This window comes from Tauraco erythrolophus, chromosome Z (genome assembly GCF_009769465.1).
Source record: "Tauraco erythrolophus isolate bTauEry1 chromosome Z, bTauEry1.pri, whole genome shotgun sequence".
Taxonomy (NCBI): Eukaryota; Metazoa; Chordata; class Aves; order Musophagiformes; family Musophagidae; genus Tauraco; species Tauraco erythrolophus.
The window spans coordinates 39753946-39781497 of record NC_141496.1 but is presented as its reverse complement, the minus strand read 5'-3'; the positions used below and the strand labels follow the sequence as shown (position 1 = coordinate 39781497).

Sequence of the window (27552 nt, the reverse complement as noted above, 5' to 3'; positions counted from 1 at the left end):
CATGACCTTGCCAGGCACAGAGGTGAGGCTGACCGGTCTGTAGTTGCCCGGGTCCTCCTTGTTCCCCTTTTTAAAAATGGGGGTTATGTTCCCTCTCTTCCAGTCATCGGGGACCTCGCCAGACCGCCACGACTTCTCGAATACAATAGCCAGTGGCTTGGCAACTTCATCCGCCAGTTCCTTCAGGACCCGCGGATGGATCTCATCAGGTCCCATGGACTTGTGCACCTTCAAGTTCCTCAGATGTTCTCGAACCTGGTCTTCAAGTACAGTGGGCGGTGGTTCATCCTCACAGTCCCTGCTAGTTCTTTCCACAGCTTGGGTGGTAAGACAAGAGGCTTTACCAGTGAAGACTGAGGCAAAAAATTCATTGAGTACCTCAGCCTTCTCTATGTCCCGGGTAACCAGAGCACCAGTATCCTTCCGGAGGGGGCCTATGTTCTCCTTGGACTTCCTTTTGTCCCCTACATACCTATAGAAGCATTTCTTGTTGCTTTTTATATCCCTTGCCAAATTCAATTCCTTTAGGGCTTTAGCCTTCCTCACTTGATCCCTGGTCACTCTTACAGCTTCTCTGTATTCCTCCCAGGCTATCTGTCTCCGCTTCCACCCTCTGTAGGCTAACCTCTTCATTTTCAGTTGGTCCAGGAGCTCCTTGCTCATCCACGCCGGCCTCCTGGTCTTTTTGCCCGACTTGTTCTTCGTCGGGATGCACCTCTGCTGAGCTTGGAGAAGGTGCTCCTTGAATGTGGACCAACTTTCCTGGGCCCCTTGTCCCTCCAGGGCCGCCTCCCACGGCACTTTGCCCATCAGGTGCTTCAAGAGGCCGAAGTCCGCCTTCTTGAAGTCTAGGGTACAGAGCTTGCTGAATGATTTCCTTGCTGCCCCATGGATCTTGAACTCCACTGTGTCGTGGTCACTGCAGCCAAGGCTATCCTTAAGTTTCACATCGCCCACCAGTCCCTCCCTGTTGGTGAGCACAAGGTCAAGCATGGCACCCCTCCTTGTCGGCTCCTCTATCACCTGCAGGAGGAAGTTGTCATCCACGCATTCCAGGAACCTCCTGGACTGCCTGTGCCCTGCCGTATTGTCTCTCCAACAGATGTCAGGGTGGTTGAAGTCCCCCATGAGGACCAGGGCTTGTGACCGCAAGCAAAGATTTTAAGCAAATCTCTAGCTATTACCAAATAGAATAAAAACTTCAAGTTATGCCCTGTTTTTTCATGGTAAAGGTGCCTTGAGCCTTCTAAGTATCCAGTGTTGGTCATCCTGACATTTAATGCTTTTTCTCTCTGGGCTTCAGGTGGTCTTAGCTCAGTCACCTACTGCTTTAATGAAGATACTTACCTGGATCTCTGTGTCATTTCATTAGTTGCGTGGCAGCCAGCAACCCACACTTTTACATATATTGTTACTAATGACTCAGTTTCCTGTTTTTTTCAGCAGGCAATCTCTATCTGATAATCACAATAATGCATATTGTCTATATCTCTCAATGTTATGGAATTTTTTTTTTTTTGTGGAAAACCTGTCCATTTCAGTCTTCTGGGACTTTCCATAGATTTTGACTTGTTCTGCAGAACTATACTTCTAGGCTGTTTGTCCTGGTTAATAGGTGACAGTATAATCCCTGTATATGTAGATGAAGGCTTTAGTTATTTGAACAGCGACTATTTGTCTAGGATTTTAATCTGTCATATGAAGAGTGATTAGTGAGGTTGATAATGGTGTAGCAACAGATGCTAGCTCATGAATAGCAGTAGGCCTTTTTAAATAAAAGCCCAAAAGATCTCAGAAGATTGACTTTCTTGAAATCCATCATTAAAGAAAAGGGAATTTTAATGCACCCAATGATTACATGATTCTTTCTGGTCAATGACAAGGCCATGTATTTACATCACTTTCAGTCAAAGTGATCCTCAAGAAACAAAATTTTCTTCTGCTCTTATTGAATGAGCATCAACGCCACAGAGTACAACTTAGCTTTCCTGGGCATGAGTTGTATGCTATTTTCAGGAATTTTAGTGCTCTAAGTTACTCTTTGGACGAGCTGCTTTCTCAGTGTAGTAAGGCTGTAGGGAGACTTGCCTTGCCTCAAGGTAGTTCTTGCAAACAATCCCTCTCTCCTTGTCACTAGATACTGTCAACAGCACATTTGAGAGTCAGATTGCCACACATTAACAGCATGACAAATTGCAACCTGGAAAAGATTTGCGAAGAATTACCAAGCAGATAAGTAAGTACTTCTTAAATAATGGATGAATATTTAAAGAACATGTTCTTGGGTATCACCACAAAAATCTGCCCAGGTTTCTACCTGAGGTAGACTTTTCTATCCAAATATCAGTTAGTTTATGAGCCCTGAAAGGGGAAACTTGTTTCCTGTTTGCCACTGGGGAATCAGAATCTTTTGAGACAGTCATTGCCAATTAATATCAGTTTTGCAGTAAACCTAGAATAGTCAATCACTGAAATTGCTAATGACCTCTTTTATAATTTACATATTAATTATTTACATGGGTAAAAGGTCAAGGAATCTCAGAAATATTAACAGGATGTTTGTTGATGCAAATGACAGAATACCAGCTTTGGGAATGTATCTCCACTGCAAAATCAAACACCTAGCTTAATTGATTTGGCAACAGAATATTAGACATGAAAGAAATCCAAGATAAAAAACCTTGTACAAGAGAAGTATAAAGTGATTTTTGGGAATTTTAACAGTTTAGCTGAAGATACGTGTCTTGCAGTGAGGTCATTTTAATTGACCTTTTTATGATGGAACTACTTTGACAGACTTCTTACTTGATTTACAGCGAGTTCAGAATTGAATTGCTGAACTTTATGAAGCACAGGAATTTGTATCAAAGGAACTTTATGAATTGAGCTAAAGGGATATTATATAAAAGAGTTATATTAACTCCACCACTGGAAGTCCCATACTTCTTCCTGATTGCTGAGATCTCCTCTGCTTCTCATAGCTGACATCCTTAGAGACCCTCTCAACACCTATATATTGCACATGATTTATTATCACCTCTTAAATCAGATTATTTGAAAAGGACTGAATTTCATTCTCCCCCAAAGAGTAACAGTTCACATAAACTTGTCTTATCTCAAATCACTTTAGTTGCTTTCTTGAGTTCTAGTCTCCCTATAGGGAATCTGAATCACGTGTATGAAAGCTCTACTTTATTCTGAACTTGGTATAAATACACTTTCTGGACTATCAGGATCATTAGGGTTACATACCTGGATATTTGTAAAAGGATACGGGAGACCCAGCAAACAACTACAACAAATCACTCCATAATGCACTACTGTAGGTTTTTCTCATGAATTAGGTAACAGGAGAAGATATTTTCCAGACAGCACATTTTAAGCATGCATTTTGCTTGATGAAAAAGGTTATCTCTTTGACATTTAATGGAAGGAGAAGTGCTGTGCGTCACATGTTGACTACATGACTGATCTTATGATGGAGCATGCCTGAGAATGTTAGGCCATGTGAGGATGTCTTCACATGAGCTTCTCCCTATTACTGAACATCAATGGCACACAAAAGTGGTCTGCCTGTATCCCCACTTAGAGCAGTCATGGAGATGAAGGTAGAGCTTCCTGTCCTTCCACTCTTCAATGACTTTTTCTTCAGCTACCAGGTGGAAGACTCATGTAAAATGCATGCAAGTACAAGGAACAGGGTTGGGAAACACAAGGTACTGTACTCACAGTTTAGCCTGAGTACAGTTTTTAAGCTGGTATAAATCTTGAGTTACAGCTAGACATAATTTTGCCTGCTCTGCTGGTCCTGAGACTCATGAACTCCTGGCTATATGCTTTAAAGGCTAGCAATGACTATCCTTTGCCATCATGATTACACAATGAACACAGTCCCTCGTCTTGACTGAGTGCTCTAAAGATATGATCATTAAAACTAAAGAAAGTCAGTATGACTGTCGCTGGCAGTCAGCTCCACTACACAGCCATCCCCAGTATCAGGGCTAGATGAACAGATCCCAAGGAGTGGATAATATCCAACATTTCCATGTTCCCAGTGGAAGAGGCAGACACATAATTTAACTAGATTAAGTTAGTGGGACTGTCTACATCACCTACGTAATTAACAGAGGGAGAGAGCATAGCCAAAGTTAATGAAATTGAATATCCATATTCAGGTCTTTGGAGACAATTTCCATTGAGTATATAAGGGACATAATGAACGTGAGTAGTTATTTGAGCTGGACAGTATTGGTTCCTGACACTTCAAATTATAGACAAGTATCTAAAGGGAGCACTTAATTAAGGCAGACTGGATTCAGTGCTTATTCACTCTAATTTGAATGTGTGGATTTATCTTTTATGTGCAAACGGAACTGGATTCTTGACTGTTTGAGTTTTTAACCTGCTAGCCGAGTAACAGCTGGCTTCCAAATGCATCAATAACACGAGCTTTTAAGAACCATGCTGTGCTTTATTGCAAAAAAACCCCACAAATTTGGCACGAGTTTCTCCTTAGGTAAGCACTTGTTCTAAATGAGTTTTGCATAGTAAAAAAAAAAACAGCCTGTATTTAAATGACAAATAGACAATGCAGATTACATTATAGGTTAGAACATGATCTGATCAGTCATTTGCAGATGAACATGCATAGCACGTAAATAATTGATCACACAGAACTTCCAATGACATTAATTGGAGAAACATAGACCTGTAATTTTCACTTGGAGCACAAAAAAATGCAACATCTATTTACTACTTAGAATTTTTTGTTAGTGTAGATTTTACTATATAATCTAGCCATGAGATATTACTGAAATCTCAATTTTTTTTTTTTGATATGGCTACTTGTCACTCTAAGACAAGGATACTGACCTGCTGTTCCCAATCTGACCTGAAAACAGGAAAAATTCTTCAAATAAATGGTAATGATTAGAAAGAGGTCAAAATACTGTATTTTAAACAGGACCAAATGTACCTCTGATTTAAGTCTGGAACTTCTACCCTTGAATTTAAGTATTGTGATTCAAAACATTTCTTAATAATTTACAAATGTGTAGGTAAATAAAGACATAGAAGACATATTTATTCACAATTTTCTTTTCAGTTTTCTTTCCATTTTTGTCTAGCATTAATCAAAACCAATCCACAAACAATTCCAAGATAAGTCTCCTACTATTTCAAATGTGCTTTTCCATTAAATTCATGCTAAATGTGGTTACCTTTCCATTCCATGAATACGCATAGTAAATTATGCACTGTTGTGTCCAGTAAGTTGGAAGTAAGGTCATTTTCTGAAGGTAGTAGTCGTATTCCATAATATTAGCCTGCTTATAACATAAAAACCAAAGACTTTCTGATATACTTCAGAAAATCATATCCGATATTAATCCTCAGCATTGCAAGCAATAAAAAGGCTCCTATCTATAAATACAATAAAAGTTACCATGTGGAACTTACTGTGTTGGCAGTGAATCCCATTAAATCCCTCTGGACATTTACAAACATATCCTATGAACGTGTCGCCTCGATACGCTTCACTGATTTCACATATCCCACCATTATGGCATGGATTAGGAAGGCAGGGTCCTGAAAGAACGCAAAAAAAATATATATACATATGCAATAACAACCATAATAATTTCAGTCATTTATATGCATTCATTAAAGAAATAAAATCCCTTATGTAGACCTTCGTTTTCCACTAACCCACTAAAATATACCCTTCACATAGTTCAGATAACTTGCCAGCACAGATTTTTACGAACAAGAAGAAATATGAAGCATGTCACTACTCATTAATCACAACATTATTTTTTAATGTAAGAGAAGACAGGAGACAGAGAACCTAAATCTTGCTCTCCTATTAAAGATAACAGGCATTCTAACTTTTATACCACTGAGGAAATATGTATTAATCAAATGTGCCTATCATGTACAGAGTGACATGCACAAAATCCCTGAATAATCACTACATGTCAAGTTAGTAGTTGGAGGAGATCTTTGCTATAGCTTTGGGTGCCTTTTCAAATATGTGACTATCTGGACTAGCAGTTACTAAACCAACTATTCCTTTTCCCTTGAGGCCCTTTTTAGCATATCCACTTCAAGCTGATTTCAAAAAAGTCTTCTGATTAATTTTTTTTTTTCCCCAACTAACCACATCCTAGGTTATCTAAAATTTCAACAGTGAGATCTACGTTGTCAGGTTTGTAAATTACTATACATACCTTTAATAACAGAATATTTTGAACCGAGGCCTAAAGTTTATTCATTTAACAGCACGTGTTAAAAACCTTTTACATCTTATTATCTTACTAATACTACCTCCTACCAGAAGGAAACACTGAGCATTTTGACGATTTTTTTTTTCTAATCTCACTTTAAAGAACTGGTAATCATTGATTGGAAAGTCTCACGTGCAAGTTTGTATGTGGAAAGATTTGTGAATTCAATATAAAGTATGTTATTTGCAACCTTTGGCATATACACAGAAAGGTGTTAATCCTCATGTATTGAAATGCAATGTTATAATTATTCACCCACTTAAAAAAAAAAAGCTGAAAAAAACTTCTTTCCACAGCATAATTTACTGACAATCAGCACTGGTTAAGCATATGTTCAGCATACTTTCATTGATTTTCTTTAGATTTCACATTGGATGATTTAAACTTTAAAGAGCTAAAAGTTTAATGTTTCTGACGGTCTGCCTATTAGTTTATGTTTTCAATTGCAAACCCAAGGCTTGAAAGATGTTCACAGCAACAGCATTCATTCAGAACATCACATTAGTGAAAACTGCACTCTCTAAGAAAATATTAATTTGCAAAAGACAAAAATTAACAGAATGACAAGGATGTCAGAACACATTCCCCACTTACAATTGTCTGGGTGGTTAGAGCAATTTGAGAAACTATCCATGTACACATTTCTATTACAACTTACGTCATCAGCCTATTCCAGGACACAATCCTGCAGAAGTTACACTTCTGTGCATCATTAAACAACATATATGTCTTACTGAACCCAATAAATAAAAGACATGAATATATAGCAGCTTCTTCAAAATGCAATTAGTGGTAAAAAAAGGAAAAACTCATGAAGATGAAAAGGAGGAGACTGGCTGTTGCCTTTTTTGCCTTTCCCATCCACATTCTGCATTGCTCTTTAAATGTAATGACACATTACATTCTTAATTCCAAACAACATATATCACTCCTTTAACAGACCTAGGAAGACTCATGGCTTTCAAGTCACACAGCTTCTGTTCATGTTATTTCTTCTCTGTAATATTTTGGGAAGGGAGCGTGTTTAACAATTTGCACTTTTGTTCTCCCAGTGAATATGAGCTGTGTATGTTTTTTTCAAGTTTCTATCATAGTGCTGTAGTTTGGGGAGTACCTGCAGGTAGCCTCGTATGTTAATTATTTCTATGCAAGCAGATCTCTAATCTTCCAAGAACAATAAATCTTTTAATAATTACTTTCTCATTTTGCTTGCTGCTTTCTCCATATGGCTTGTTAAGCATATGTTCAGCATACTTTCATTGATTTTCTTTAGATTTCACATTTTCTCAGATCAGACCAAAGTACAAAGGCTTAAAAGGTCATTTGAGGTGCACAGTAATAAATATACTGGTGCATGCCAGCATTTCTAACTAATCTTAGTCTTCTATGATGTCTTCCTACTGAAAAAAAAAACACCTCACTAACAATATGAACCTTTTTTTTGCCTGAGTATAGTTGTTATTTGTTCATAGACATATAAAAGAGTATTTTCAATCTAAATGTTGAGCAATTTTGCTTTGTTTTTTTTTGTTTGTTTGTTTCTTAATAGAAACTGGTAGTTCAAAAAGGATTTTGAGACATCCTAATTACATGCACTGAATCCCAACAAAACATCCTCATTTTATGTACTGAAACTAGTAACAACAACAATTTAATTTTCACTAGTTAACATTCATTTCCTAAAAAGGACATGGGTTGGACTCCTCTATGTTCTAAAACATGTTCTAAAAACTTTAAAAAGTCTATATCATCATACCTTGTTTCTCCTAATTCTCCAGAGGACTACACACTGATTTCACACATCTTCAGGATATCTAAATTGCATGAAACTTCAAGGACATGATTATTCTTTTTTATACTGTCTACAGGATCTCTGATGCAAGTCCTGATGCAAGTTATGCAAGTTTGAGTGTCTTGAAGGATCTGGGCCCTAAACCTGCTATCATTTCATGTAAGCATCAAAAACCTACATGGTATGTAGGATCTAGGTGCTGCTGCAAAACGATGAAAGGTCCCTACTAACATCCACAGGGATGTGTAGGCTTTTAAATAACTTTGTATTGAATGCTGGATAATTAATTCCCTGACAATCTGATTAATATTCTCGGTTACTCAGATCTATAGCAGCAAGTTCAGAAACATCCTTCTTTACCGAAAAATAAAAAAAACCCTTGTCATCTAATTTTAAAAAAGCAGTAGACTTCAGGGATTTGGTTCTTAAATCAATAGCACTGTAATACTTTTGCAGGTAATCCTTAAGTGGCTTTAAACACAAAGAGAACAACAACATTTGATCAATATTAATGAGCAGTGGAATTCAATGGTATGCTTTCCAGGCATTTTTATCCATGTTCATACAAAATAACATCAACAAGATTAATTGTGCACTCAAAGTAATAGATCTATTCACTTTGCTGCTCTTTTGAGTCCTTTGTGCAGTTCCAGTGGTATTAGTCAACATAAGTATAGTCAAAATATCTCATTCTGTTATTCAGCTGAAATCCGATGCTGCTTTTGAAAAAGTATTGAAAGTTAACTTAAAGTATAGCAGGTTTAAAATTTTTTTGATGCTTTTACTAAAATCTCTGAGATTTTATAGACGGATGAATCAAACAAATGCATCCTCAGTAGAGTTGCAAAGGGGCTCAAGGCAGAAACACGTTATTTGTTTTCTTCTTTGACACGCACAGTCAACTAAAATTTCATAACAGTAAAATCTTGTATAAAGCAATACTGTAGTGGTAATTACATATTTCAGAGAAACTATTAGTTTGTCTATAGCAAGACAACCCAGGAAAGCAAAAAAAAGCGTCATTTAACCAATAAGAATGTAATTATTGACAATGATAACATACACAAAGAGTGAATTAGCCTATTTAGGAAAACTGTTACTTCATTTTGTCTTGTAGGATGCTCAAATTCTTTGGAAGTAATAGAAAGAAACATCCAAATACCTTTCTACTTTTTCCCTGACAGTCTGGAGGAAATGTATTTTTCTAAAATACCTAGTCTTGTTTTGAGCTTCTTTTTTTTTGCATGGTCTTCCACTTTTGAGGAAAAAATAAACAAATAAGCAAACAAAAAAAGCCTAGAAACACTGACAGTTGTAAAGCACATTTAATTATGTGTATGTGAATGTCATTACATAAAATTCTGATTGTTCACGTTTCAGTTATTTAGCTGTACTACAGACTGGCTGTATCTACATGAGAAACCTACATAATGCAATGGGAAGAGAACTGAAGAGCAAGTGGGCTGATGCTGAGGTCCTGATGCCTACACAGTGTCCTTCCTGAGATAGAGGCGGTAGAGTTACTCTGGTGGTAGACTAAGTCTAGTCTCTGTCAAGGCTTTTCATCTACTTAAGTTTATATCTGTACATGTGAAGGATGACACTAATTACTGTTCCCTCTAAGTGTCCAGGATACATTAGAATTTAAGAAATAAAAGAATACTATATTTCCAGGGCATTGCTGAGAAAGCACTGCAAGAGCCGTACATGAGCTCATTTGCAGCACCAGTCCAAACTTCGGCAGGGACAGGCACAGAGCCTGTCCAAAGGAGCAGCAGATGTTCAGTGAAACAATGAACGCATTTTGTACAATGCATTGAGGTGCATTATCAACAAGCCTACAGATGCTTTGCGAGCTATTTCTCTGATAAACCTTCACTGAGGACTTAAAACTCTGACAAAGGCCAGCTTCGAATGGCTAAAAGTAGAGTTGTATAGCATTAGCTTAGCAAAATCTAAGAAATCAGAAAGTGGTTGAAAGTAGTTGAAATAGAAGCCATAACTGGAAGAAAAAACAAGCAATCAATCTCCATTCAACGACTCTTTCCTTTGCCACTCCCCAAGTCAGCGATAGTCATCTGTAAAACAAGCCATTTCTCATGCTTTCACCAAACAGCATCAGCATTTTTTGCCAAATATAAAATCTGCTGCTGCTTTGGTGGGAAAGACATTCGAAAATACCAGGCAGTTACAGGTGACGTAGTTAAACAAAGAACTCTGCATCAGTCACATCTTCCTCAAAGTCTGATTCCCCATACTCAAAAGTGGACTTGCTGCCGTGCTAAAATAGGAAGATGATCGAAAATCAAAACCAATCACTTCGTACTAAGATAAGATTAAATGAAGAATATGAAAAACGTATATAGAAAAAAAAATACTCCGATGAAGTGACACATGCCAAATAATCACATTTTAAAAATTTTAAATTAAAGGCAGTGCAATTCAATTGTTAACACTTTTGATGGTATCTATCTATCCATCTTCTCTTCATGTAGAAATAATGCAACTTTAATGAAAAATTCTAAATTAGATATTGACCTTGATATACATCAAGATGAAGATACTGCTAGCTACAAAGCTAATTGCTTCATTTATTTTGTGGAACATTACTAAAGTAGGACTAATACATAATCTTACGCTGATGATACAGTAAGCTTCAAATCTCATCAAAACAAATACTGGAGTTATCAACAAACTAATAAAAGGTATCAAATGATTTTATATTTCATTGTAAACCAAAAATACTCTCTAGTTGCTTGTCTTCATACCACTAGCTTTTATTAAGTCCCTCTTGGTTATACGTGAATGTCATCAAATAGGGATTTTTTTCCCCTCTGCTTAGTTGAAATCTTCATCAGAGATCTCTCACACAGTTTTAACATCAGTAGTCTGAAGCTCTTCCCCACCTATGATTTGATAATACATAATACTTTAGATGCTTCTGTTACACTGACATCAAAATAGTTAAAATTTTTCTTAATAACCAGTGCTGTTAAATAGACATCTGTAAAGCCTCATCCTTTCAAACAAATTAATGATTTACCTAGAATAGAAAAGAGAATAGCAGACCACCTGGCAACCTGGTTTGTAATAAACAATGTGACTTGTTTAATAAACAAAGTTTCCCTGGGTGATAACTACCAAGTGTGGTCAGCAAACCAGAAAGAACAACCTGGAACTACCAAGGTAAAGGAGAGGTAATTCTGGCAGGAGGAGATCACGACCACCGACTCATTGACCACCTACCGAAATTATACCACTGACTCAAAAGAGAACAATAGAAGCAGGAAACTGAGCGTGTGTTCTAATTTGCATCCTAGGCGAAGAAATTTTTACCAATCATTTAATAGAACAACAATATATACCTATTGGAATAATGACTATGTTAATGTTTTGTGTACAAATAATTGCTGATTTGAAACTTCAGTGTGCTGTCTTGGGACAGGCACCCATATATACGTATATATGCAATAAAAGGAAATACCTGCACTCTGTGTGTGGATTACCTCTTTGTACACCGGGTGGACAAAACTCAGGTTTTGGGACAACACTTCCTCTGCCAAGTAAAGTCTTCAATATCAGCTGTGACAGAGCTCACTTAGCAAGAGATCTCATATTTTTAAACGAATACATGTAAAAGAAGCCAGCGGCATATATGTCTTCTTTCATCTTTACGGGAAGAGAAGAATTAATCTCCTTGCTGCTGGATCTAGTAGAACAGCACGTTTCCCATGATGAAGAAGTTAAGGATTATCACACCGAATTAGGCTCAGTGTCCAGATAATTCAACACCCTATCCCTGCTGCTCATCAGTCCCTGCAACTTGAGAAGAAAGGTAAAGAGTCCTGCAGTGAGAATAATTAAAAAATTACATTAGATATATTACAAATATTTGAGATGAGCTTAATCTCTGAATCTTTATAATTGACATTCTTTTCTAACTAATACGTGTGTTTTCTCCATACAGTTAAAAATTCTGTGTATATCATCTATATATGCACAAATAAGAGACCACCTCTTTTTCAGAACTGACCTTTTTCTTTCCTCATCATGCTTAAAAAAACTCAATTAAATGGATTTTTGAAAGGTGTGCCCCTTCAAATGTGAGCTTATAGATTTCAAAGTTCAGCAGACACAAATCCAAAATATAACATAATCCTATTTGAAAGAGACCATCTTCCACGGTGACACGCAAACGAGCAGGATTGTCTGTACAGGTTCTGACAGAAAACTGCTTTATTGCACAAAAAGTGCAGGAATATAACAAAAGCTTTTGAGGATCACATTTACTACTTTGCCTATAATTTAATATGATTGTGCAAGGCTTACCTGACACAGAGGCTGGTTTTGAATGCCCCCAGCTGTGTTTCTGTGTGGGAGTCGTGATACTTCAGAGACCATTTAACAAATGATCCTGCATCTGCTGAGTTCTGGGGATCCTTAAATCACACCAAAATGCATACTTATGTCTCAGCCTACCTACAGGTTCAAGAACACAAATATGACATATCCATTCCAGCAATGCAGCGTAGGGAGTTAGGTCTCACTAGTACACCAACTTTGAGCCTGTGCATCACCTTTCTGGTTAAGATTAACTTCTTGAGACTTCTGCTCAAGCATTTTCTGTATTTCACCTGTATTTACAGGAAAATTACCGTTCACCAAGAAGACTCTTAATGGAGCCATGTCTGAAGAACGGCATATTTGTTCACTAATTGAAACTACAGCTATTTCTCAGCTGCCTGCTTTGCAGTGCAGTTTTTTGGACAGTTGAAGAGAATGTTTCCAGCAGACGTCCTATTGACCTTCTGCATGACAATGGTTTCTTCCAGTCAACATGCTTGTTCTGCCACTTAAGCATCTTCAGTAATGAATGAATACCTGTAGCCCAGTATTTGCTCTTTCTTACTCATATATATTTTTTATTGCCCTTAAAAGTCAATCTGGTTTCAAAATTTACATAGCTATCTAAACACTTTAGAGCTTAACTCCAATTATACTGGTGCATCATGACATGGCTCAAAGAAAATGAAGGAGTCTCTCAGTTTAACTAAAACCGATGGGAGTGGAATTTGATGTATTTTGAACTACCTCATCCTTCAAGTCTTCCGAAGTGTAATAAAAAATTCTTGCTTGCCCAGCATACTTGAATATTTGTAAAACAAAGAGGAAAAAAAACCAAACAAAAACTAAATAACTCCTTCAGATCAACATATTTCATACGATTTCCTTTCAGAATTTGCCACTGTTGATACTATTTTGCCGTTAAGATATAAATGAATTTTCTCTAAACAAATATTTATTACACCTACAGCTTGCTATTTGTTCGGTTATTTTAACCTGAAAAGAATAGGCATTGCAGAACATCATTCACAATTTATGTGGAATATTGATAATATTAACTGATCCCTATAAGTTATTCCACTTAATGCATGAAAGTAGTAAAAATAATTAGCAGTTACACACCTTCACCTCATTAACATTCTTAAAATATCAGCTTTAAAAAAAAATAAATCTGTTCAGCCTGGCTCGTAAGTGAATTAGCACTGTATTAGATTCTATTGAACTATATATTAATTATAAACTAATGGCACTGATCCAGACTTAATTGCACTGTGATTAAATATTTATCTTGTTTTTAATGCAGCAAATGGAGCGTGCTGATTATAATGATCAAGGTGTCTCCATCTGGATACAGCAAAAGCTAAGGTTCACCCCCTGAGTGCAAAATGCTGTAGGTCATTTCTGCACATTTCCTTCTAATTCTATTCTGTGGAGTTCTATTACAGAGAAGAAATTTAAACTGCCCAGACATTGCCCAACCTTTTTTTAACTAAATAACTGGAATATTTTCTGATAAGATGCTATTTAAACTTGATGGTTATACAGTCCCTTTCCTTAATAAATAGTCTTAAGCTTCTCAACTAACCCTTCCATCGACTGGGAATGATAGACTATAACAAAATTCAACGCGTGCTCAGTGTAGTAGCCAATGTAGTGATACTACACAGAGCAAGACCTGAAAAATGCTCCAAAAGCTGGAGAAAGCATTCAATGCACTATGAGACATTTTCCCCAAGTCTCTCTCATTATTTTTCCTCATACTCCTCAAGCTCCAAGCTTGAGAACTTTCCTTCCTAATTTTCAATGCTGTTTTTCAGCTCTTTACACCCTTTGTCATGTAGATATGTGTTTCTGAATGAAGCCCACAGTACTGTTCCCCCACCAGTAATCTCATAAAACTACCGTAGAAATTTCATATGAGATCTGTTCTGCATCTCTGCATGACCTTTCACAGGAGGGTTTTGTCTTCCCAAAGAACACCTGCTTTGTTTATAGGAAATCCAGGTTCAGGTCCTTTTCTTTTTATTTCTCTAACTCTACACTCAGGCAGCAGCGTTATTTTTTCCCTAGTGCTGACCTAAGTGTGGGAGCTTGGCTGCTACACTCCATTTTTTTTGTGAGTTACTTTGTATCATCGTTAAATCCAGATTAATTTTCCAATTTATGTAAGAAATATTTTCCAAAGCTCTTTTTATGACGATTCTGGTTCATATCAAACAGAAAAACCTCTGCAAACACAGAGAATATTGTATTTTGTAAACGTCTCGCTGGATGAATGCAAAGACTTAAATAATTTTCAATGTTAAAATATTCAGAGAATTATTGCAGATCAGGATGTTTGACAGATTCAGTTCCAAAGTGCAGTTCTGAGGACACTAATGTCTACAGGTTCTCCATTAAAATAAACTCTCTAAATCCATTCTCTGTATAGTTGAAACGAATCCATCTCTGTATTTACTGCATTGGTCTATTGCTTTAAGTAAAATATACCCAGCAATAAGGAAACCATACATAGTTTGGTACTTAATGCAGAACCTCACTGCCAATTGGGATTTCTGTGCTATTTTTATCATCATAATTCTAGTCATCCTATATGAAGACATCAGTTTTCATTGTTTCACTGCACTTTAAACTGTCAGTGATCAAGACCTCTCATCCTTTTTCACGTGATACTCTAATAACTGGAAAATGGAAAAAAAAAAAAAAAAAGATTATGTGAACCTTAATTATAACAGCAAATAGATTAAAATCCAGTTAGTCCTCTTGCTGAGCATTCCAGTGGGAACTAAAAAATTGAACTAATAGCCTAAACTTATGCTATTCATATTTGTATGAGTCAGGTCCTAATTACTAGTGTCGCATTAATGACACAGAAACAGCAGAAGAGAATCTCAGAGGGTGGCTATCCTTAGGACATGAAATATTATTAAAAAGTGATGAAAGAGAATTACTAAATGTGAAATATATATAGTCTAAAAAGGCATAAAGTTGTCCACAGCAGAAACCAAAGGAAATAGACAAGACTTACACTCCAGTCATTTATTTCCCCTGGGATGCAGGACAAAGGAAATACATCCTTTCCTCTTTGCATTTTTTTTCCAGCTATCATCAAACCCCTCTTACTTCATGTACCCTACCCTAAATCCTTTTGAATTCCAGATCCTATCACTATTGTCCAAGTCTTACTCCCTTCTTAGCTAGATCATCATTCTCTTTTCTCCCCATACCCCAGTCCTGCTTCATAATGGTCTCTCACCAACTCAGAAAACCACACACTGCATAACCATCCCAATTTAAAATCACAACCCATGTACGCAGTTATGTGCTTTCAGTTTTTAAGGTACACAGTAGAATCACTGGATGTCTGCTTGCTTTGCACCAGCTACATCCACAACACAAACACAGATTAATTGGTCTTGATTAATGTGATTCACATACAATTAGTTGTACATGGATGAAAATACTGACCTTTATTGACGGGTAATGGTAATAATTCCTACACAGCAATACTAGAGATTAGTCTTTTCAGACAAACAGTGCTTTAACTTAAAATTATTGTTTCTGTTATTACAGACGATGCAGGTGTCATTATTGTCATTCAAGTACGGTTCTCTGCACACGTAAACACTGCTTTCAGCAGAACCTTGTGCAAGAACTGGGACATAAGCTTCGGCACTCCTGAGGCCACAAATACACTCCTTTAGGGAATGGTATGGCAGATTTTCTCTGGAGCCACACACTCTTTTCTGGTGTCTACCCTCAGTTCATCAGACGCATCCAGCTTTCCTCTGGTTTGCAAGATCCACAGATCTGTGCACAGATACAATGATGGCCATATTCATCCGAGTGACTTCAAAAGATGAGGGCATGAACTAGACGTAATTAACTTCCCCTCACTTCAGTATAGATGACCTGAGTGCATGTTAACATTCCCTTTCCAATCTAGTCTAACCAATAGCTGGATAAGGTTCCTGAAAGGGAATCCATAATATTACTCATCTGTTGATGGAATGGAGTCAGGCACAGAGAAGGTCATCTCGCTGAAAAATGTCAATGCTGCAGTTCGATTCTAAATGACTGGGAGTAAGACCAATATGATGTGCTTTGAAAACAAACCCACTCTTTACTGATGTAATGTGTACTTTCAGTGAGGATATCGCTAGCTACATAACTTAAACAATTTGAAGCAAATTATTTATTTGGAATTTCTTAACAGGCTGCAACACATTGCCTGTATTCTGCTACCAAAAATTTAGATAGAAACAAGACTCAATGACAAATATGTTACATTACACCTTCTGCCCCTGCCACAGCTCAGAGGAGACTAAAGCAGAACACTGACCTGACAGGATCATTGATTTGTATTTTGTTTAAAAAAATGCCCAGTATTACTGTTTGTTAAAATCATTAGCATGGTTTTCGCTTCTAGGAGGCTGGATTAAAAAAAAAAAAAAATACTGAGAAGTTCCAGGTCGATATGGAAAGATTAAGAATCAGATATTGAAATATAGTCATCCTGTCCCTTAGCGTATATTAATAAATAAATACTGCTCTGTTGTTTTAACAGGACGAAATACTGTAGAAAGCTTGAAACTAATGAAATTCATGAATAACTGTAACAAAGACTTCTAATATTGCTGTAGAGTGTTAATTCATGCTTTGCAAGTAAATATTAAAATATGGTACTGCAGGCAAATTGAATATATAAATCTGTATCCAGACCTTTTCTTTCTTGGGTTATGGATCCTTCATTGCAGCTAGCTGTTTCAAAAAAACTTCATGAATTCCAAATCTTTTCTTATTTGACACAATTCAAATAACTTCTAAGTTATATAAAGGTCCAATTAATTTCAACATTTTTTTTTGTAATAGACAACTAGACATTCATGGGAGCATGTTACATTTTCATAATTGTTATTTTTATCAGAACAGTTGTCATACAACCACAACTCCCATGGCAGCCAGTGGAAGTTGTGTCTTGAATAAGTAATGAACGTACACTTCTGGACTGGACCGTGAAATCTTACACTCTTTTACTTATCTCCAGTCATACTGATAATTTTCATTTGGCAGTTCATTACTTTACAGTACTGTGGATCTGTATGTATTTCTGCGACAATTTTGAAGCCACACAGTATTTACTCATATACATAAGTGCAAAAAAAAGTGAAAAAAATAGTCATTTCCAAAATAATGTTTTGAAACACTGCCGTTGTATAGATGAGATTACACAACATAGCAGAAGATTGCTGAACACTACATGTCATTCTTTCTTTAAGCCTAATAATGGACATTCATGCTCTGAGGTAGAATACTGTTTATCTAAAAGACATACAGTGGTACAAAATTAAATGCATCTTAACTGCAGTAGTAAAGGCTTCAGAAGAATATACAACAAAAAAAAAAACCTATTTGATTTCTAAGACAAAAGGAAAAAGGGAGGTCTTAGCTCTTCCAAATGGTCATGAGCATATGGAAAGTCCATCTATCAGAGCAACGATGAGAATCAGTAGATGTGAACGAAGTGGGAGACACTTGTTATTGCCAGAAAAGGTCTAAGAGTTGCCAGAAATGGTCTAAGAGTTGCTGCATATGTGCAGAAATCCCCACATCCCTGTCTGACTGAACTCAGCTAAACCTCTGCTTTATATTTCTATTCCCCTAAAGCAATTTCTGTTCTCTTTATGATAAAAACTACATCTGGATTTCACCTGTAATGATGCTTCAATGATACACTTTAAAGAGGGCTGTTTAGTCTTAGTTAATATTGACGGCAGGTGTGCTGTGACTGTTTATTAAAAAATAAATGCCAAATTTTCCTTCAACTTGTTTTCCCCTGTTCAAGCTAGGATAGACTTAAAGATCTGCTCAACATCTCAGTGGTACAGCTACTCAGAGAGTCCAGCTAGCTGGCAAATGGTACTGACTGAAGCCCGAGTCAAGACAGATTGGGATGGCAGGGCTTTTTAACTTGGTAGGGGTTTTGGAGGGATTAGAAGTAGGCAGAGCAGGAAAGACAGTGCAATGCAGGAAGAAATTCATTTGGATGGGAACTGGGCATCAGATCATTAGCTGATGAGACAGAGATTCATAAAGACCAGATGGCAGAAAACAACCCACCTCAGTAATATTTTAAACCCTGCTCTTGGTCCTCCAGAGCACTTAATTCCATTTGCAGATAATTCCATTATCTGTCAGTTTTAACACTTCCTGGGCTTTGATGCACCACAAGTCCACAGTAATGTAACAGTACTATGCATATCCATGATCATGATCGACAAAATACTGCTGTTTCAGACATGAAGCAAAACTCTCCAGCCTGAATGCCTGTCCATTTCACCTATTAGCCCGTTCAATAAATATGCTACCTATATCTACAAACCTTTCCTTGTCATAGCCTTCCTGCAACGGTCCTAAATGTCACACCTTATCCTGATTTTAAAATCGGTTGTAAAGGAGCTTGAATTTAACAGAAGTACCATATTCTCTCAGTTCAGCCATGTTCTCTGCTACTTTGCCACATGTCAGAGAGCTTTACTTTGCACTTCATCCTTACTTGCTCTAGCAGCTACCCAACCTACTTAAGCTTAGGCACATCTATAAGTTCTTTGAATACCCTTACGTAATAGGGTATGAATTAGTGAAAAGGTAGGACAAGGATTCTGCTTGTAAGAATTAACACTTTTTAAGTTGTGCAAGATTAGCAAGAATCAGAGTAGATTTTTGACCATTTGCTTGCTTTCTACTAAACAAGAGCTATGGATAAAAAATATATTTATTTAAGAACAAGAGACAAGTGATAAGAAAAGTTAGTAGAACAACAAACATACAAGATACATGACTGAAGTTATCACTAAAGGTTTCTCTTGGCTGTTTCAGTATGTCAGCCAATTTGTAAAATTGTAGAGATTATGAGTCATTCCCAGGGGAGTTATTAGAGAGGGATATTTTCCATTCATCCTGCTGTTAAACATCAAAACATGAGGAACAATAATAATAACAACACGTAGGGGCACTTTGTTCTTGGTTTCAGTCTTAAAATACTATTTTTTGCTTCTCTTCCTTGTCTTGCTTATTGCACCCAACAATGCTAGGACAAGACAGTACACAGTATGAGCTTGCAATATTTACACTTTTCCATTCCTTTGTAACTTGATTATTTTTTCTATTGTTTCTTTATCCATTGATTTTATGACATTCTCAAATTAAGGCTTTTCTGGTAGCCTTCTTCCAACATGACACTGGAGCACTACAATCGTATCAAGGGTACAGTGTACTTTCAAAATTCATAGTGGTTAACTTTGCTCAGAATCAACAAATGTTATGTTGAGGTAGTCAGCATCAAGAGTGCACAACTTCCACCTCAAACATCTTTAGATTTCAGGGAATCTCATCACGACCAGTTATTTATTTTCTATAACTATAATTATTTGCAGTCTGATCCTCAGAAACTTGTGTTAGTACAGCTTCACACGGATGTAGCACTTTGTAGGCTCAAAATCTTTGAAGTGCAGAACATTCAAGGTGTATCCTGGGAGGACACACCATAAATGAATACGAAGAAAAACAAATGACAAACGTAACAAATCAACATCTTTACAAAATGTACGTTTTATAGTCCTTAACTTTGCTATCATGTACTATCTTTCTACAGAACCAGCCATTCTATAAATGGGTCATTATTCAATACTTCTTGATCTTCCTGAATGAATGTGTAATACAAAACTTTAGTAACTAAAAACTACTTGACTTTGCACTGAACAGAAAACGAGTAAAATTTCTTCCTTTCAAATTTTCACAGTCAATCCAATGCTTTAAAGATGATCGTAAGACAGCTTAAAACCAAAGTAAGCACAAAATAAACCTCTTTGGGATGCTATTTTTGAACAGAGTCCTCTTCATCAATCTTGTTAACTTGCTTCCAAATCCTCAAGCAACCACTACTCCTGTTTGTTTTGCTTTCATTAGTATTTGCATTTTTTTCCCCTTTCCACACATCTAATGTCTGGATGGGAATCTTTGACTGCTTTAATCCCATTTATTTGCAGTTATCTCACCAAAGATGACTGTTTTTGGTTTTTTTTCTTCACTCCAGCTTTCACCATATGTTTCCACCAAATTCCCCTTCCCACTGAGAGCACACATGACACAACCTGGCAAGTGAGATCAAGTTGCTGAAACAAATGAACACTATCAGGGAAATTGTATTAGGGAAGAGGCTACTTTCAGCTGAAACAGCCACTTGATGCAGCTCAACACGTAGCTGTACAATTGCTAGCACAAGCACGAAGGAGATAGCAAGAACGCATGAGTACGTCAGAAGAAGGAATGAGAAATAAATGGCTTGCGAAGGAAACACATCTTCCAACAGCAGTCAACTCAACATAGATCATCCCACTGCAGCCCTTCCCTTTGTATGCACGTATTCGGACCCACTCACTCTGTGGCCATGCAGAACTCATTAATCTCATTTGTTTGCCTATCAGCTCCCTTCTCCCTCAGTTATTTCTTGTCTCAGTCTCCATCACTTCTCAGATGAAAATCTATCCCTTCCTACAGGAGAGGATTTTGTCATCTGTTCTCTGCCATGTTTAGCCTTTTGCTGTATTTTGTCCTGTGCTTGAGATCTACTTTTTGGAAGTACAGAGAACTCAAGGAACAACAGAGTACACTGAGATCCCTAGAGCAACAAGAACAGTAGTTTGTTCTTCATCTTGTTTGCTCTTGCTCCTCCTTCAGAGGATGAAGTAATCAGTATCAAATAATAACCTTTGAATATTTTATTCACATGACCCTGTCTTAACTGCTAGTTCTGCTCTTTTTATCAGTCCAAGCAAGGTCTGACAAGCCCACATCTGAAAAGCCTCTTCGTGGGGAATATTGCTTCCCAGATAGAAAAGCACCTAAGTAAAGCCACCCTATTGATACAGACCTGGTACCAACAACAATGCTGATGTTGCTGGAGCCTGAAACAAAGATGTTGTGTTTCCCTTCCAGGGTGACATCTCCATCTGTTCTGCTCCCTGCTCTCCTTGCTACACAGCACCACTGGTAGTTGGTATGGCAGACTTGATTCCACCCACCTTCAGACAGACAGCAGTATGCGCTGCTGCTTTCCCTGTAACAGCTGTCTTTGCTAATTGAGCATGAACTAAACTTACCTCCTTGGCTGACTCTGTGGACTTTTCCCTGGCAGTAATAAAAGCAACCTCTGACATCACACTGTGAAATTGCATGTCGCAGCTCTAAAGTATCAGAGCAGAAAGGTTCCTCAGCAGAAGAGCTTTCAGAATCAAAACAGGCAACAGAACACCTTTTTCCCTTAACCACGTTACAAGAAATTGTGAAACGATTTGAGCTGAGTTCAGCCTGAGGCAGACGCCTGGCATGGAAAACTTCTGTCTCCAAGTTCAGGTGAGAAAGTGATAAGCAACCAAAAGAAAATGTTCATGACATAAAGCAATAGCTAGTTTAGGGGATACTATATGATCTTGCACTTGTATTTGTACACTGGGATGAACGTTGTATATTTGCCACAACTATCATACCCTAAAACTATGCGGATTATGGAAAAATGTCCATGTATGAGTTTCTCAGACAGCTGCCAGCACTGCGGGCTAATCTCAACCTCCTAGAACCCTTTTTATCTAATCCTGAAAAAAGTGAGCAATTTTGCTGAATGCAGTTATTTTTATGATATATGGACAAACATTCACTAAGGGATAGGCTGAAAATGCTAATTAATTTCCGTTCCTGACCTAAGCAAGATTTCCAGCTTTTAAATGTGACAGCCTACTGTAACAGTCTTCAGTGCCACCAGGCATCTAGAGCTATTTTTACAGCATAAGTCTCATTTCCATCAGAATAGGGTTCAATATGACCTTTATATAATGTTCTGATTTAGTTTACATTTTGCTTGGAATATATGGAAAAGTAATTAAAAAGTTAGCTTCAGGCATTGAAAAATTAAATATGTACTTCAAGAAGAAAAAGAAAAGGAATTGTTACAAATGCGTAAACCAAGTTAAGCGAGAGAGTAAAGCTCTGTTACAGACCCTGGGGGAATGGCAAATCCTCTCCTGCAAAATAATATGGAAAGATGCTTTTCCTCTTCGAAATGTGTGAAAAAGAACAGCTTTGCATACCACAGCAAAATTATTGTACCCCAAAAGACAGAATGAGAACAAGCTGTCACAAAACAACACTTTGGACACTAATGTACAGCAAGCAGTAAACTGAAGTCCTTGAGACTAGACCAGATGCAACTTTGAGGTTTTGAGGGTGAGACAGTAAGCAGATTCAATTTCTTATGAACTTTTTGGAAAGCTTAATTTCAATAAGTGAGGAAGATCTGTATATTTTGTTTTTCCTTTTCTGATAATCATCAAAGGAGTTACAATTTCAACCTCTTGGAATTAACAGAAAGCCATTAAGGCATTATTCTCAGGAAGAAGAGAGACTCTGTGAAATCCAATTTCATACCCACAATCAGGTATTTTTAAGGCAAACATATAGCATAGTTATCACATAAGGATAGAAGGACAATTCCCACGTAAATATTAAATCTCAGAAAGATCTCATACGTTTTTCTTTCAAACTTAAAATGTAGTTCTCTGAGAATCAATGACATGTTGCCGGCACTTTAACCATCTGGATCTCTTCTATTCTTTGATTAACAGTGCAGCACCAAATGGTAAAAGCAGTTGCTGACATGAGGGAAGGGAAGGGAAGGGAAGGGAAGGGAAGGGAAGGGAAGGGAAGGGAAGGGAAGGGAAGGGAAGGGAAGGGAAGGGAAGGGAAGGGAAGGGAAGGGAAGGGAAGGGAAGGGAAGGGAAGGGAAGGGAAGGGAAGGGAAGGGAAGGGAAGGGAAGGGAAGGGAAGGGAAGGGAAGGGAAGGGAAGGGAAGGGAAGGGAAGGGAAGGAAGGGAAGGGAAGGGAAGGGAAGGGAAGGGAAGGGAAGGGAAGGGAAGGGAAGGGAAGGGAAGGGAAGGGAAGGGAAGGGAAAATTGATTACAATATTGCTCTGTTCAGGTAAAAGACCTATCTAATATTTGAATCACAGAATGGTTTGGTTTGAAAGGGACCTTTAAAGATCATCTAATCCAGTCCCCATCACCATGGGCAAGAACATCTTTCACTAGATCAGGTTGCTCAAAGCCTTATCCAACCTGGCCTTGAGCACTTCCAGGGATGGGGTATCTACAACTTCTCTGGGCAACCTGTTCCAGTGCCTCACCACCCTCACCATAAAAAATTTCAACCTTATGTCCAATCTAAATCTACCCACTTTCTAAACTACCTAATATCAAATTATTCTAAACTATCTAATATAAAGCTAGTGAAGATGGTGCTCAGTAGAACCTGCCTACCATCCACCATAAACAGGTATGAAAAATCAAAATCTTAACATTTTGATATTATGAATTTACCTCAAAATAAAAATAAATTGGGACAAGGAAAAACCTGGGATTTTAATAATTTTATGTCTACTGTTTTAAATCTATGAAAAATGATAATTCAATGAATTTTTAAATCCAAGGATATTTAGAACAAGAATAAGCACTTTTTGCCAAAAATGTGGCTTACATTTTTACAATACAAATTCCATTCTGTTTTTTTCAAACTCATCATGTCCCATGAACAATTTTACTTCTGAGATACCAACAATTGCACCAGAAAATTGATTAAAAGTTCTATTTATAGCTAATACGAGATTGCATACTGGTATTAAATCTATACATTAGTAAAATTTAGTACTTGTGCCTGGCAAATGCACATTAAATACATTGCTTTACTGTCTCTATCCTGTTAATTTCCAGAGATCTGTAAGGGGAAACTCAACCCATGACTTAGGCATCTTTTTATGGGAGAGAGTACATAATTTCCATTCCACCATACATTAGGAGCTATAAAGTAGGTGCTGGCTTTGCTTTGCCATTTCAGCATGCTACGCACAAGAACAGTCAGCATGTGAGCGCTGGGACACTAGGTCAAGGAAGGACTTGTGGGTCCAAAACCTCCATTAGAAACTGCTCCTTTCACAGTAAGGCTCTCAGTCCAGGGACTAACCTCAGGGAGGCAACATTATTTCTTCCTAATATGCTAGTAGTCTAAATTAAATTTACCTAAATGCTAATGTGAATAAAAGAGAGAAATCTGAAAAACAAGTACAGAAGAAAACAGAACTCCATTATTACTGCAGAAGTCTAGAGGATGTCTAATAGGAAAACTAATAACATGTCTCTTGAGAAATCTCTTTGCTATGTTCAGTAAATCAGGTTTGAAATACCTATTCACTAAAATAATTTATAACTACTTTTAATTTTTTATCTTTTTCAATCTTTTTTTTTTCTCAAACACCATGACTGATCTATAGTTTTTTTATTCTGTAAATGAGTTCCATGGTAAACACCAAGGCAAACACCAAGGTAATACATTGTGACACTCTGCTTTAAAAGGCTTCTTAAACACAAGAAATCCAAGGGAGATACAAAGCAACAGTTTTAATAGCCTGAGAAAACCTGGAGTTTTCCTAACAGAAACAAAACACATAACTTGGAAGCAATTTAGATTTCAGTTATTGCTTAACATCATGCTCATAAAGTAAGGTTAATGGGTTAATGGGCAAATCTTAAGATTTTTAAATGTCTATTTATGACTATTTGTTAACTCTAAAGTGCTATCTCTAGTACAACTTTCTTCCTGGAACTTCTGTTACTGTGCTTTTCTGTTCTAATCTTTAATTTATTTTTCTGAAGTAAACTTCATTCTAGAGACTATCCAATAGAAGTCTTCTTCTTCACTTTATACGGTATTTTCAACTTTTGTTGTTTCTCAAAATGATTTTTCCCATTTTTTACTTCTTCAGGAAAAAAGAAAATGCTAAAATAACTTTTATAGACGTTGAAATTATAAATAAGGAAGGGAACAGATTAAATATCAATGGAATTGTAGAAGAGTAATGTTATTTTCCATGGGAAAAAACAGACTGCTTGTAGTAGTTGCACACAGATGTACAATGCAGCTGTCTGCACATGTGTCACAAGGTTGATGCAGGGATTACTTTTTACTAATGTCTTTGAAGAAGAAATTTCTGAAATATTATAAGTCTACTACCTCTTCAATGCCTAAACTTTATTAAAACAATATTAAAAGCAAACTGTACAAGAGCTTTTATTACCATGGAAGTCTAAATACATCTGCATATTGTAAACAGATGTAATACGAAGACACAAATGCTAGTTACCTAAAACACTAGACTTAAAAAAAATTATCAGTGACAAAAGCAAGGAATGGAGCTCAAAGGGCACGTATTTATTATTTCAGTCAAAGTCATACTGTAAAGGTAAGTGAGCAAATTGCCACATGTTATACTGTACTCTGTCTCATCGTGTCTTGGAAGAATTACTCTTTGATATCTTTAGAAATGATTCCAGACTCCTTGAGGAGAGGGAGGGAATACATAAAACCATGGGGAAACATTTCTGAAATGCAAAGCTTCAAACAGCAGGACATCCAACAGAAGTTTATATGTTAGGCTTAAAAACAATTTTCAACACAGCAATCTCCTCCTAGTTCAATAAACAGCTTTAAAAGACTCATGCCACAGGTGTAGATGGGAAAAGAAACATGGAAACAAATCTCCAAGAGAACTGTCTGGAGATTTTCCTAACTTGCTTTCACAGGATGCATGAGCTTCTGGTAAAACTATTTAATTTATCTGAAACTCAAAATAAATGAACAGATATGCAGAAGTGGCTCAGAAGAGAGTGTTTAGATGTCTATGACAACATAAAATCACAGGTGTTTAACTGGAATGGAAAAAGAGATCTAGATCAATGCTCATCCAGAAGCATGGCTAAGGAAAACCTTGTTGAAATTGTGAGGATCATTTGTAAAACTCCGTAGTTTAGCTTTGGTTAAAAAGCATGCAAAAAATAAGTATGCTTTGTCTTAGGTGAAATATAATTAATGAGTTATGATTACAGTTCGTTAGACTGAAGCGTTCTGAAACTGAAGGAGCCTCTGTGAAATATTATTTCTATAGAGAGATACTCACAGGGCATTTATTATTTCATGATTATTAATTTTCAACCTAGTGGTTACAACAATCAGAGTAAAAATTCAGTAACTTCACTTCTACAAGATTACTAATGGAGGACATTGTCAGAGAAGAAAACTCTATCCCAAAGAGCAGAGTATGAGAAATATCTAGGTTTATCCCTTTGATAGAGTAGAAGAAGAAATTCTAGTTTTGATCTCAATCACAGGTCAATTAAAGGTTTATAATGTTCATAAAATGTTCAAATTATGTTTACAATCTTAATAAAATTAACCTATTAGCTGCCATTTACCCTACTTTGTAGGGTAATAAGTAAAGGTATTGTTTGGAAAAATACTATGTTGTCCTCCAATTAATCTTTTCCTCTTTCCTAAGATGACATAAATGCAGTCTCTTATCTCAAAGTGTTTAGAAGACAACCATAAGGTACTTCTAATGATTTTGCATGCTAAGTGATGCTAAGTGATGACTTCTCGGCCTTGCAGCTGTAAGCATGTGCCTATCTCCTCCCCAGCAATATCACATCAGCACTAGAATCAGGAGGTTGACTAAAATCCACTAAGATAAATGTCACGAACTGGAGGAAACTTACTGCGTTTTTTGGAAAAAAGTAAAATCTGGTAGCTGATAGAACTTGCTTTCTGCCTATATGAGGCACATCCCATTGAAATTACTGTGAAAGGCTCTCGGTGACTGCACAAAGCTTTGGATGCAGTTTCTATTTACTTTTCAGCACCTCTGCATCTTTCAAACTGAATGACTGCCTTCCTACTCTGAGAAAGAGGTATCTATCTGTTTTAAGCAGAACACACAGTTTACAATCTGAGAAGTAAGTTGTATTAAAACACTCCCATAAGAATGCACTAATCTGTTACTTTCAAAACAACAACATCTGGTCATGTCTTAAAGCAAAATCAATAGAAACTATAAATTACAAAGCATCTGAAGAGCTACGGTTGCTTATTACATTGTAAGATATAAATTCATGTTAGGTAAAGAATAATTGCACTCTATTCACAAATTTTCCTCTGGAAAAGCTAGAACAAGTAATATCTTTATAATGAAGGTTT

General features: G+C 36.9%; 1 protein-coding gene across 1 annotated transcript in view; it reads right to left on the bottom strand.

The window, feature by feature from the left end:
• Positions 1 to 27552, bottom strand: part of EDIL3 (EGF like and discoidin domains 3) — a 273150-nt gene that overhangs the window by 129671 nt on the left and 115927 nt on the right. Inside the window, exon 4 of the mRNA XM_086629011.1 lies at positions 5458 to 5586. Within this exon, the coding sequence (XP_086485137.1) occupies positions 5458 to 5586 (129 nt within the window). The remainder of the gene's footprint in view (positions 1 to 5457; positions 5587 to 27552) is intronic.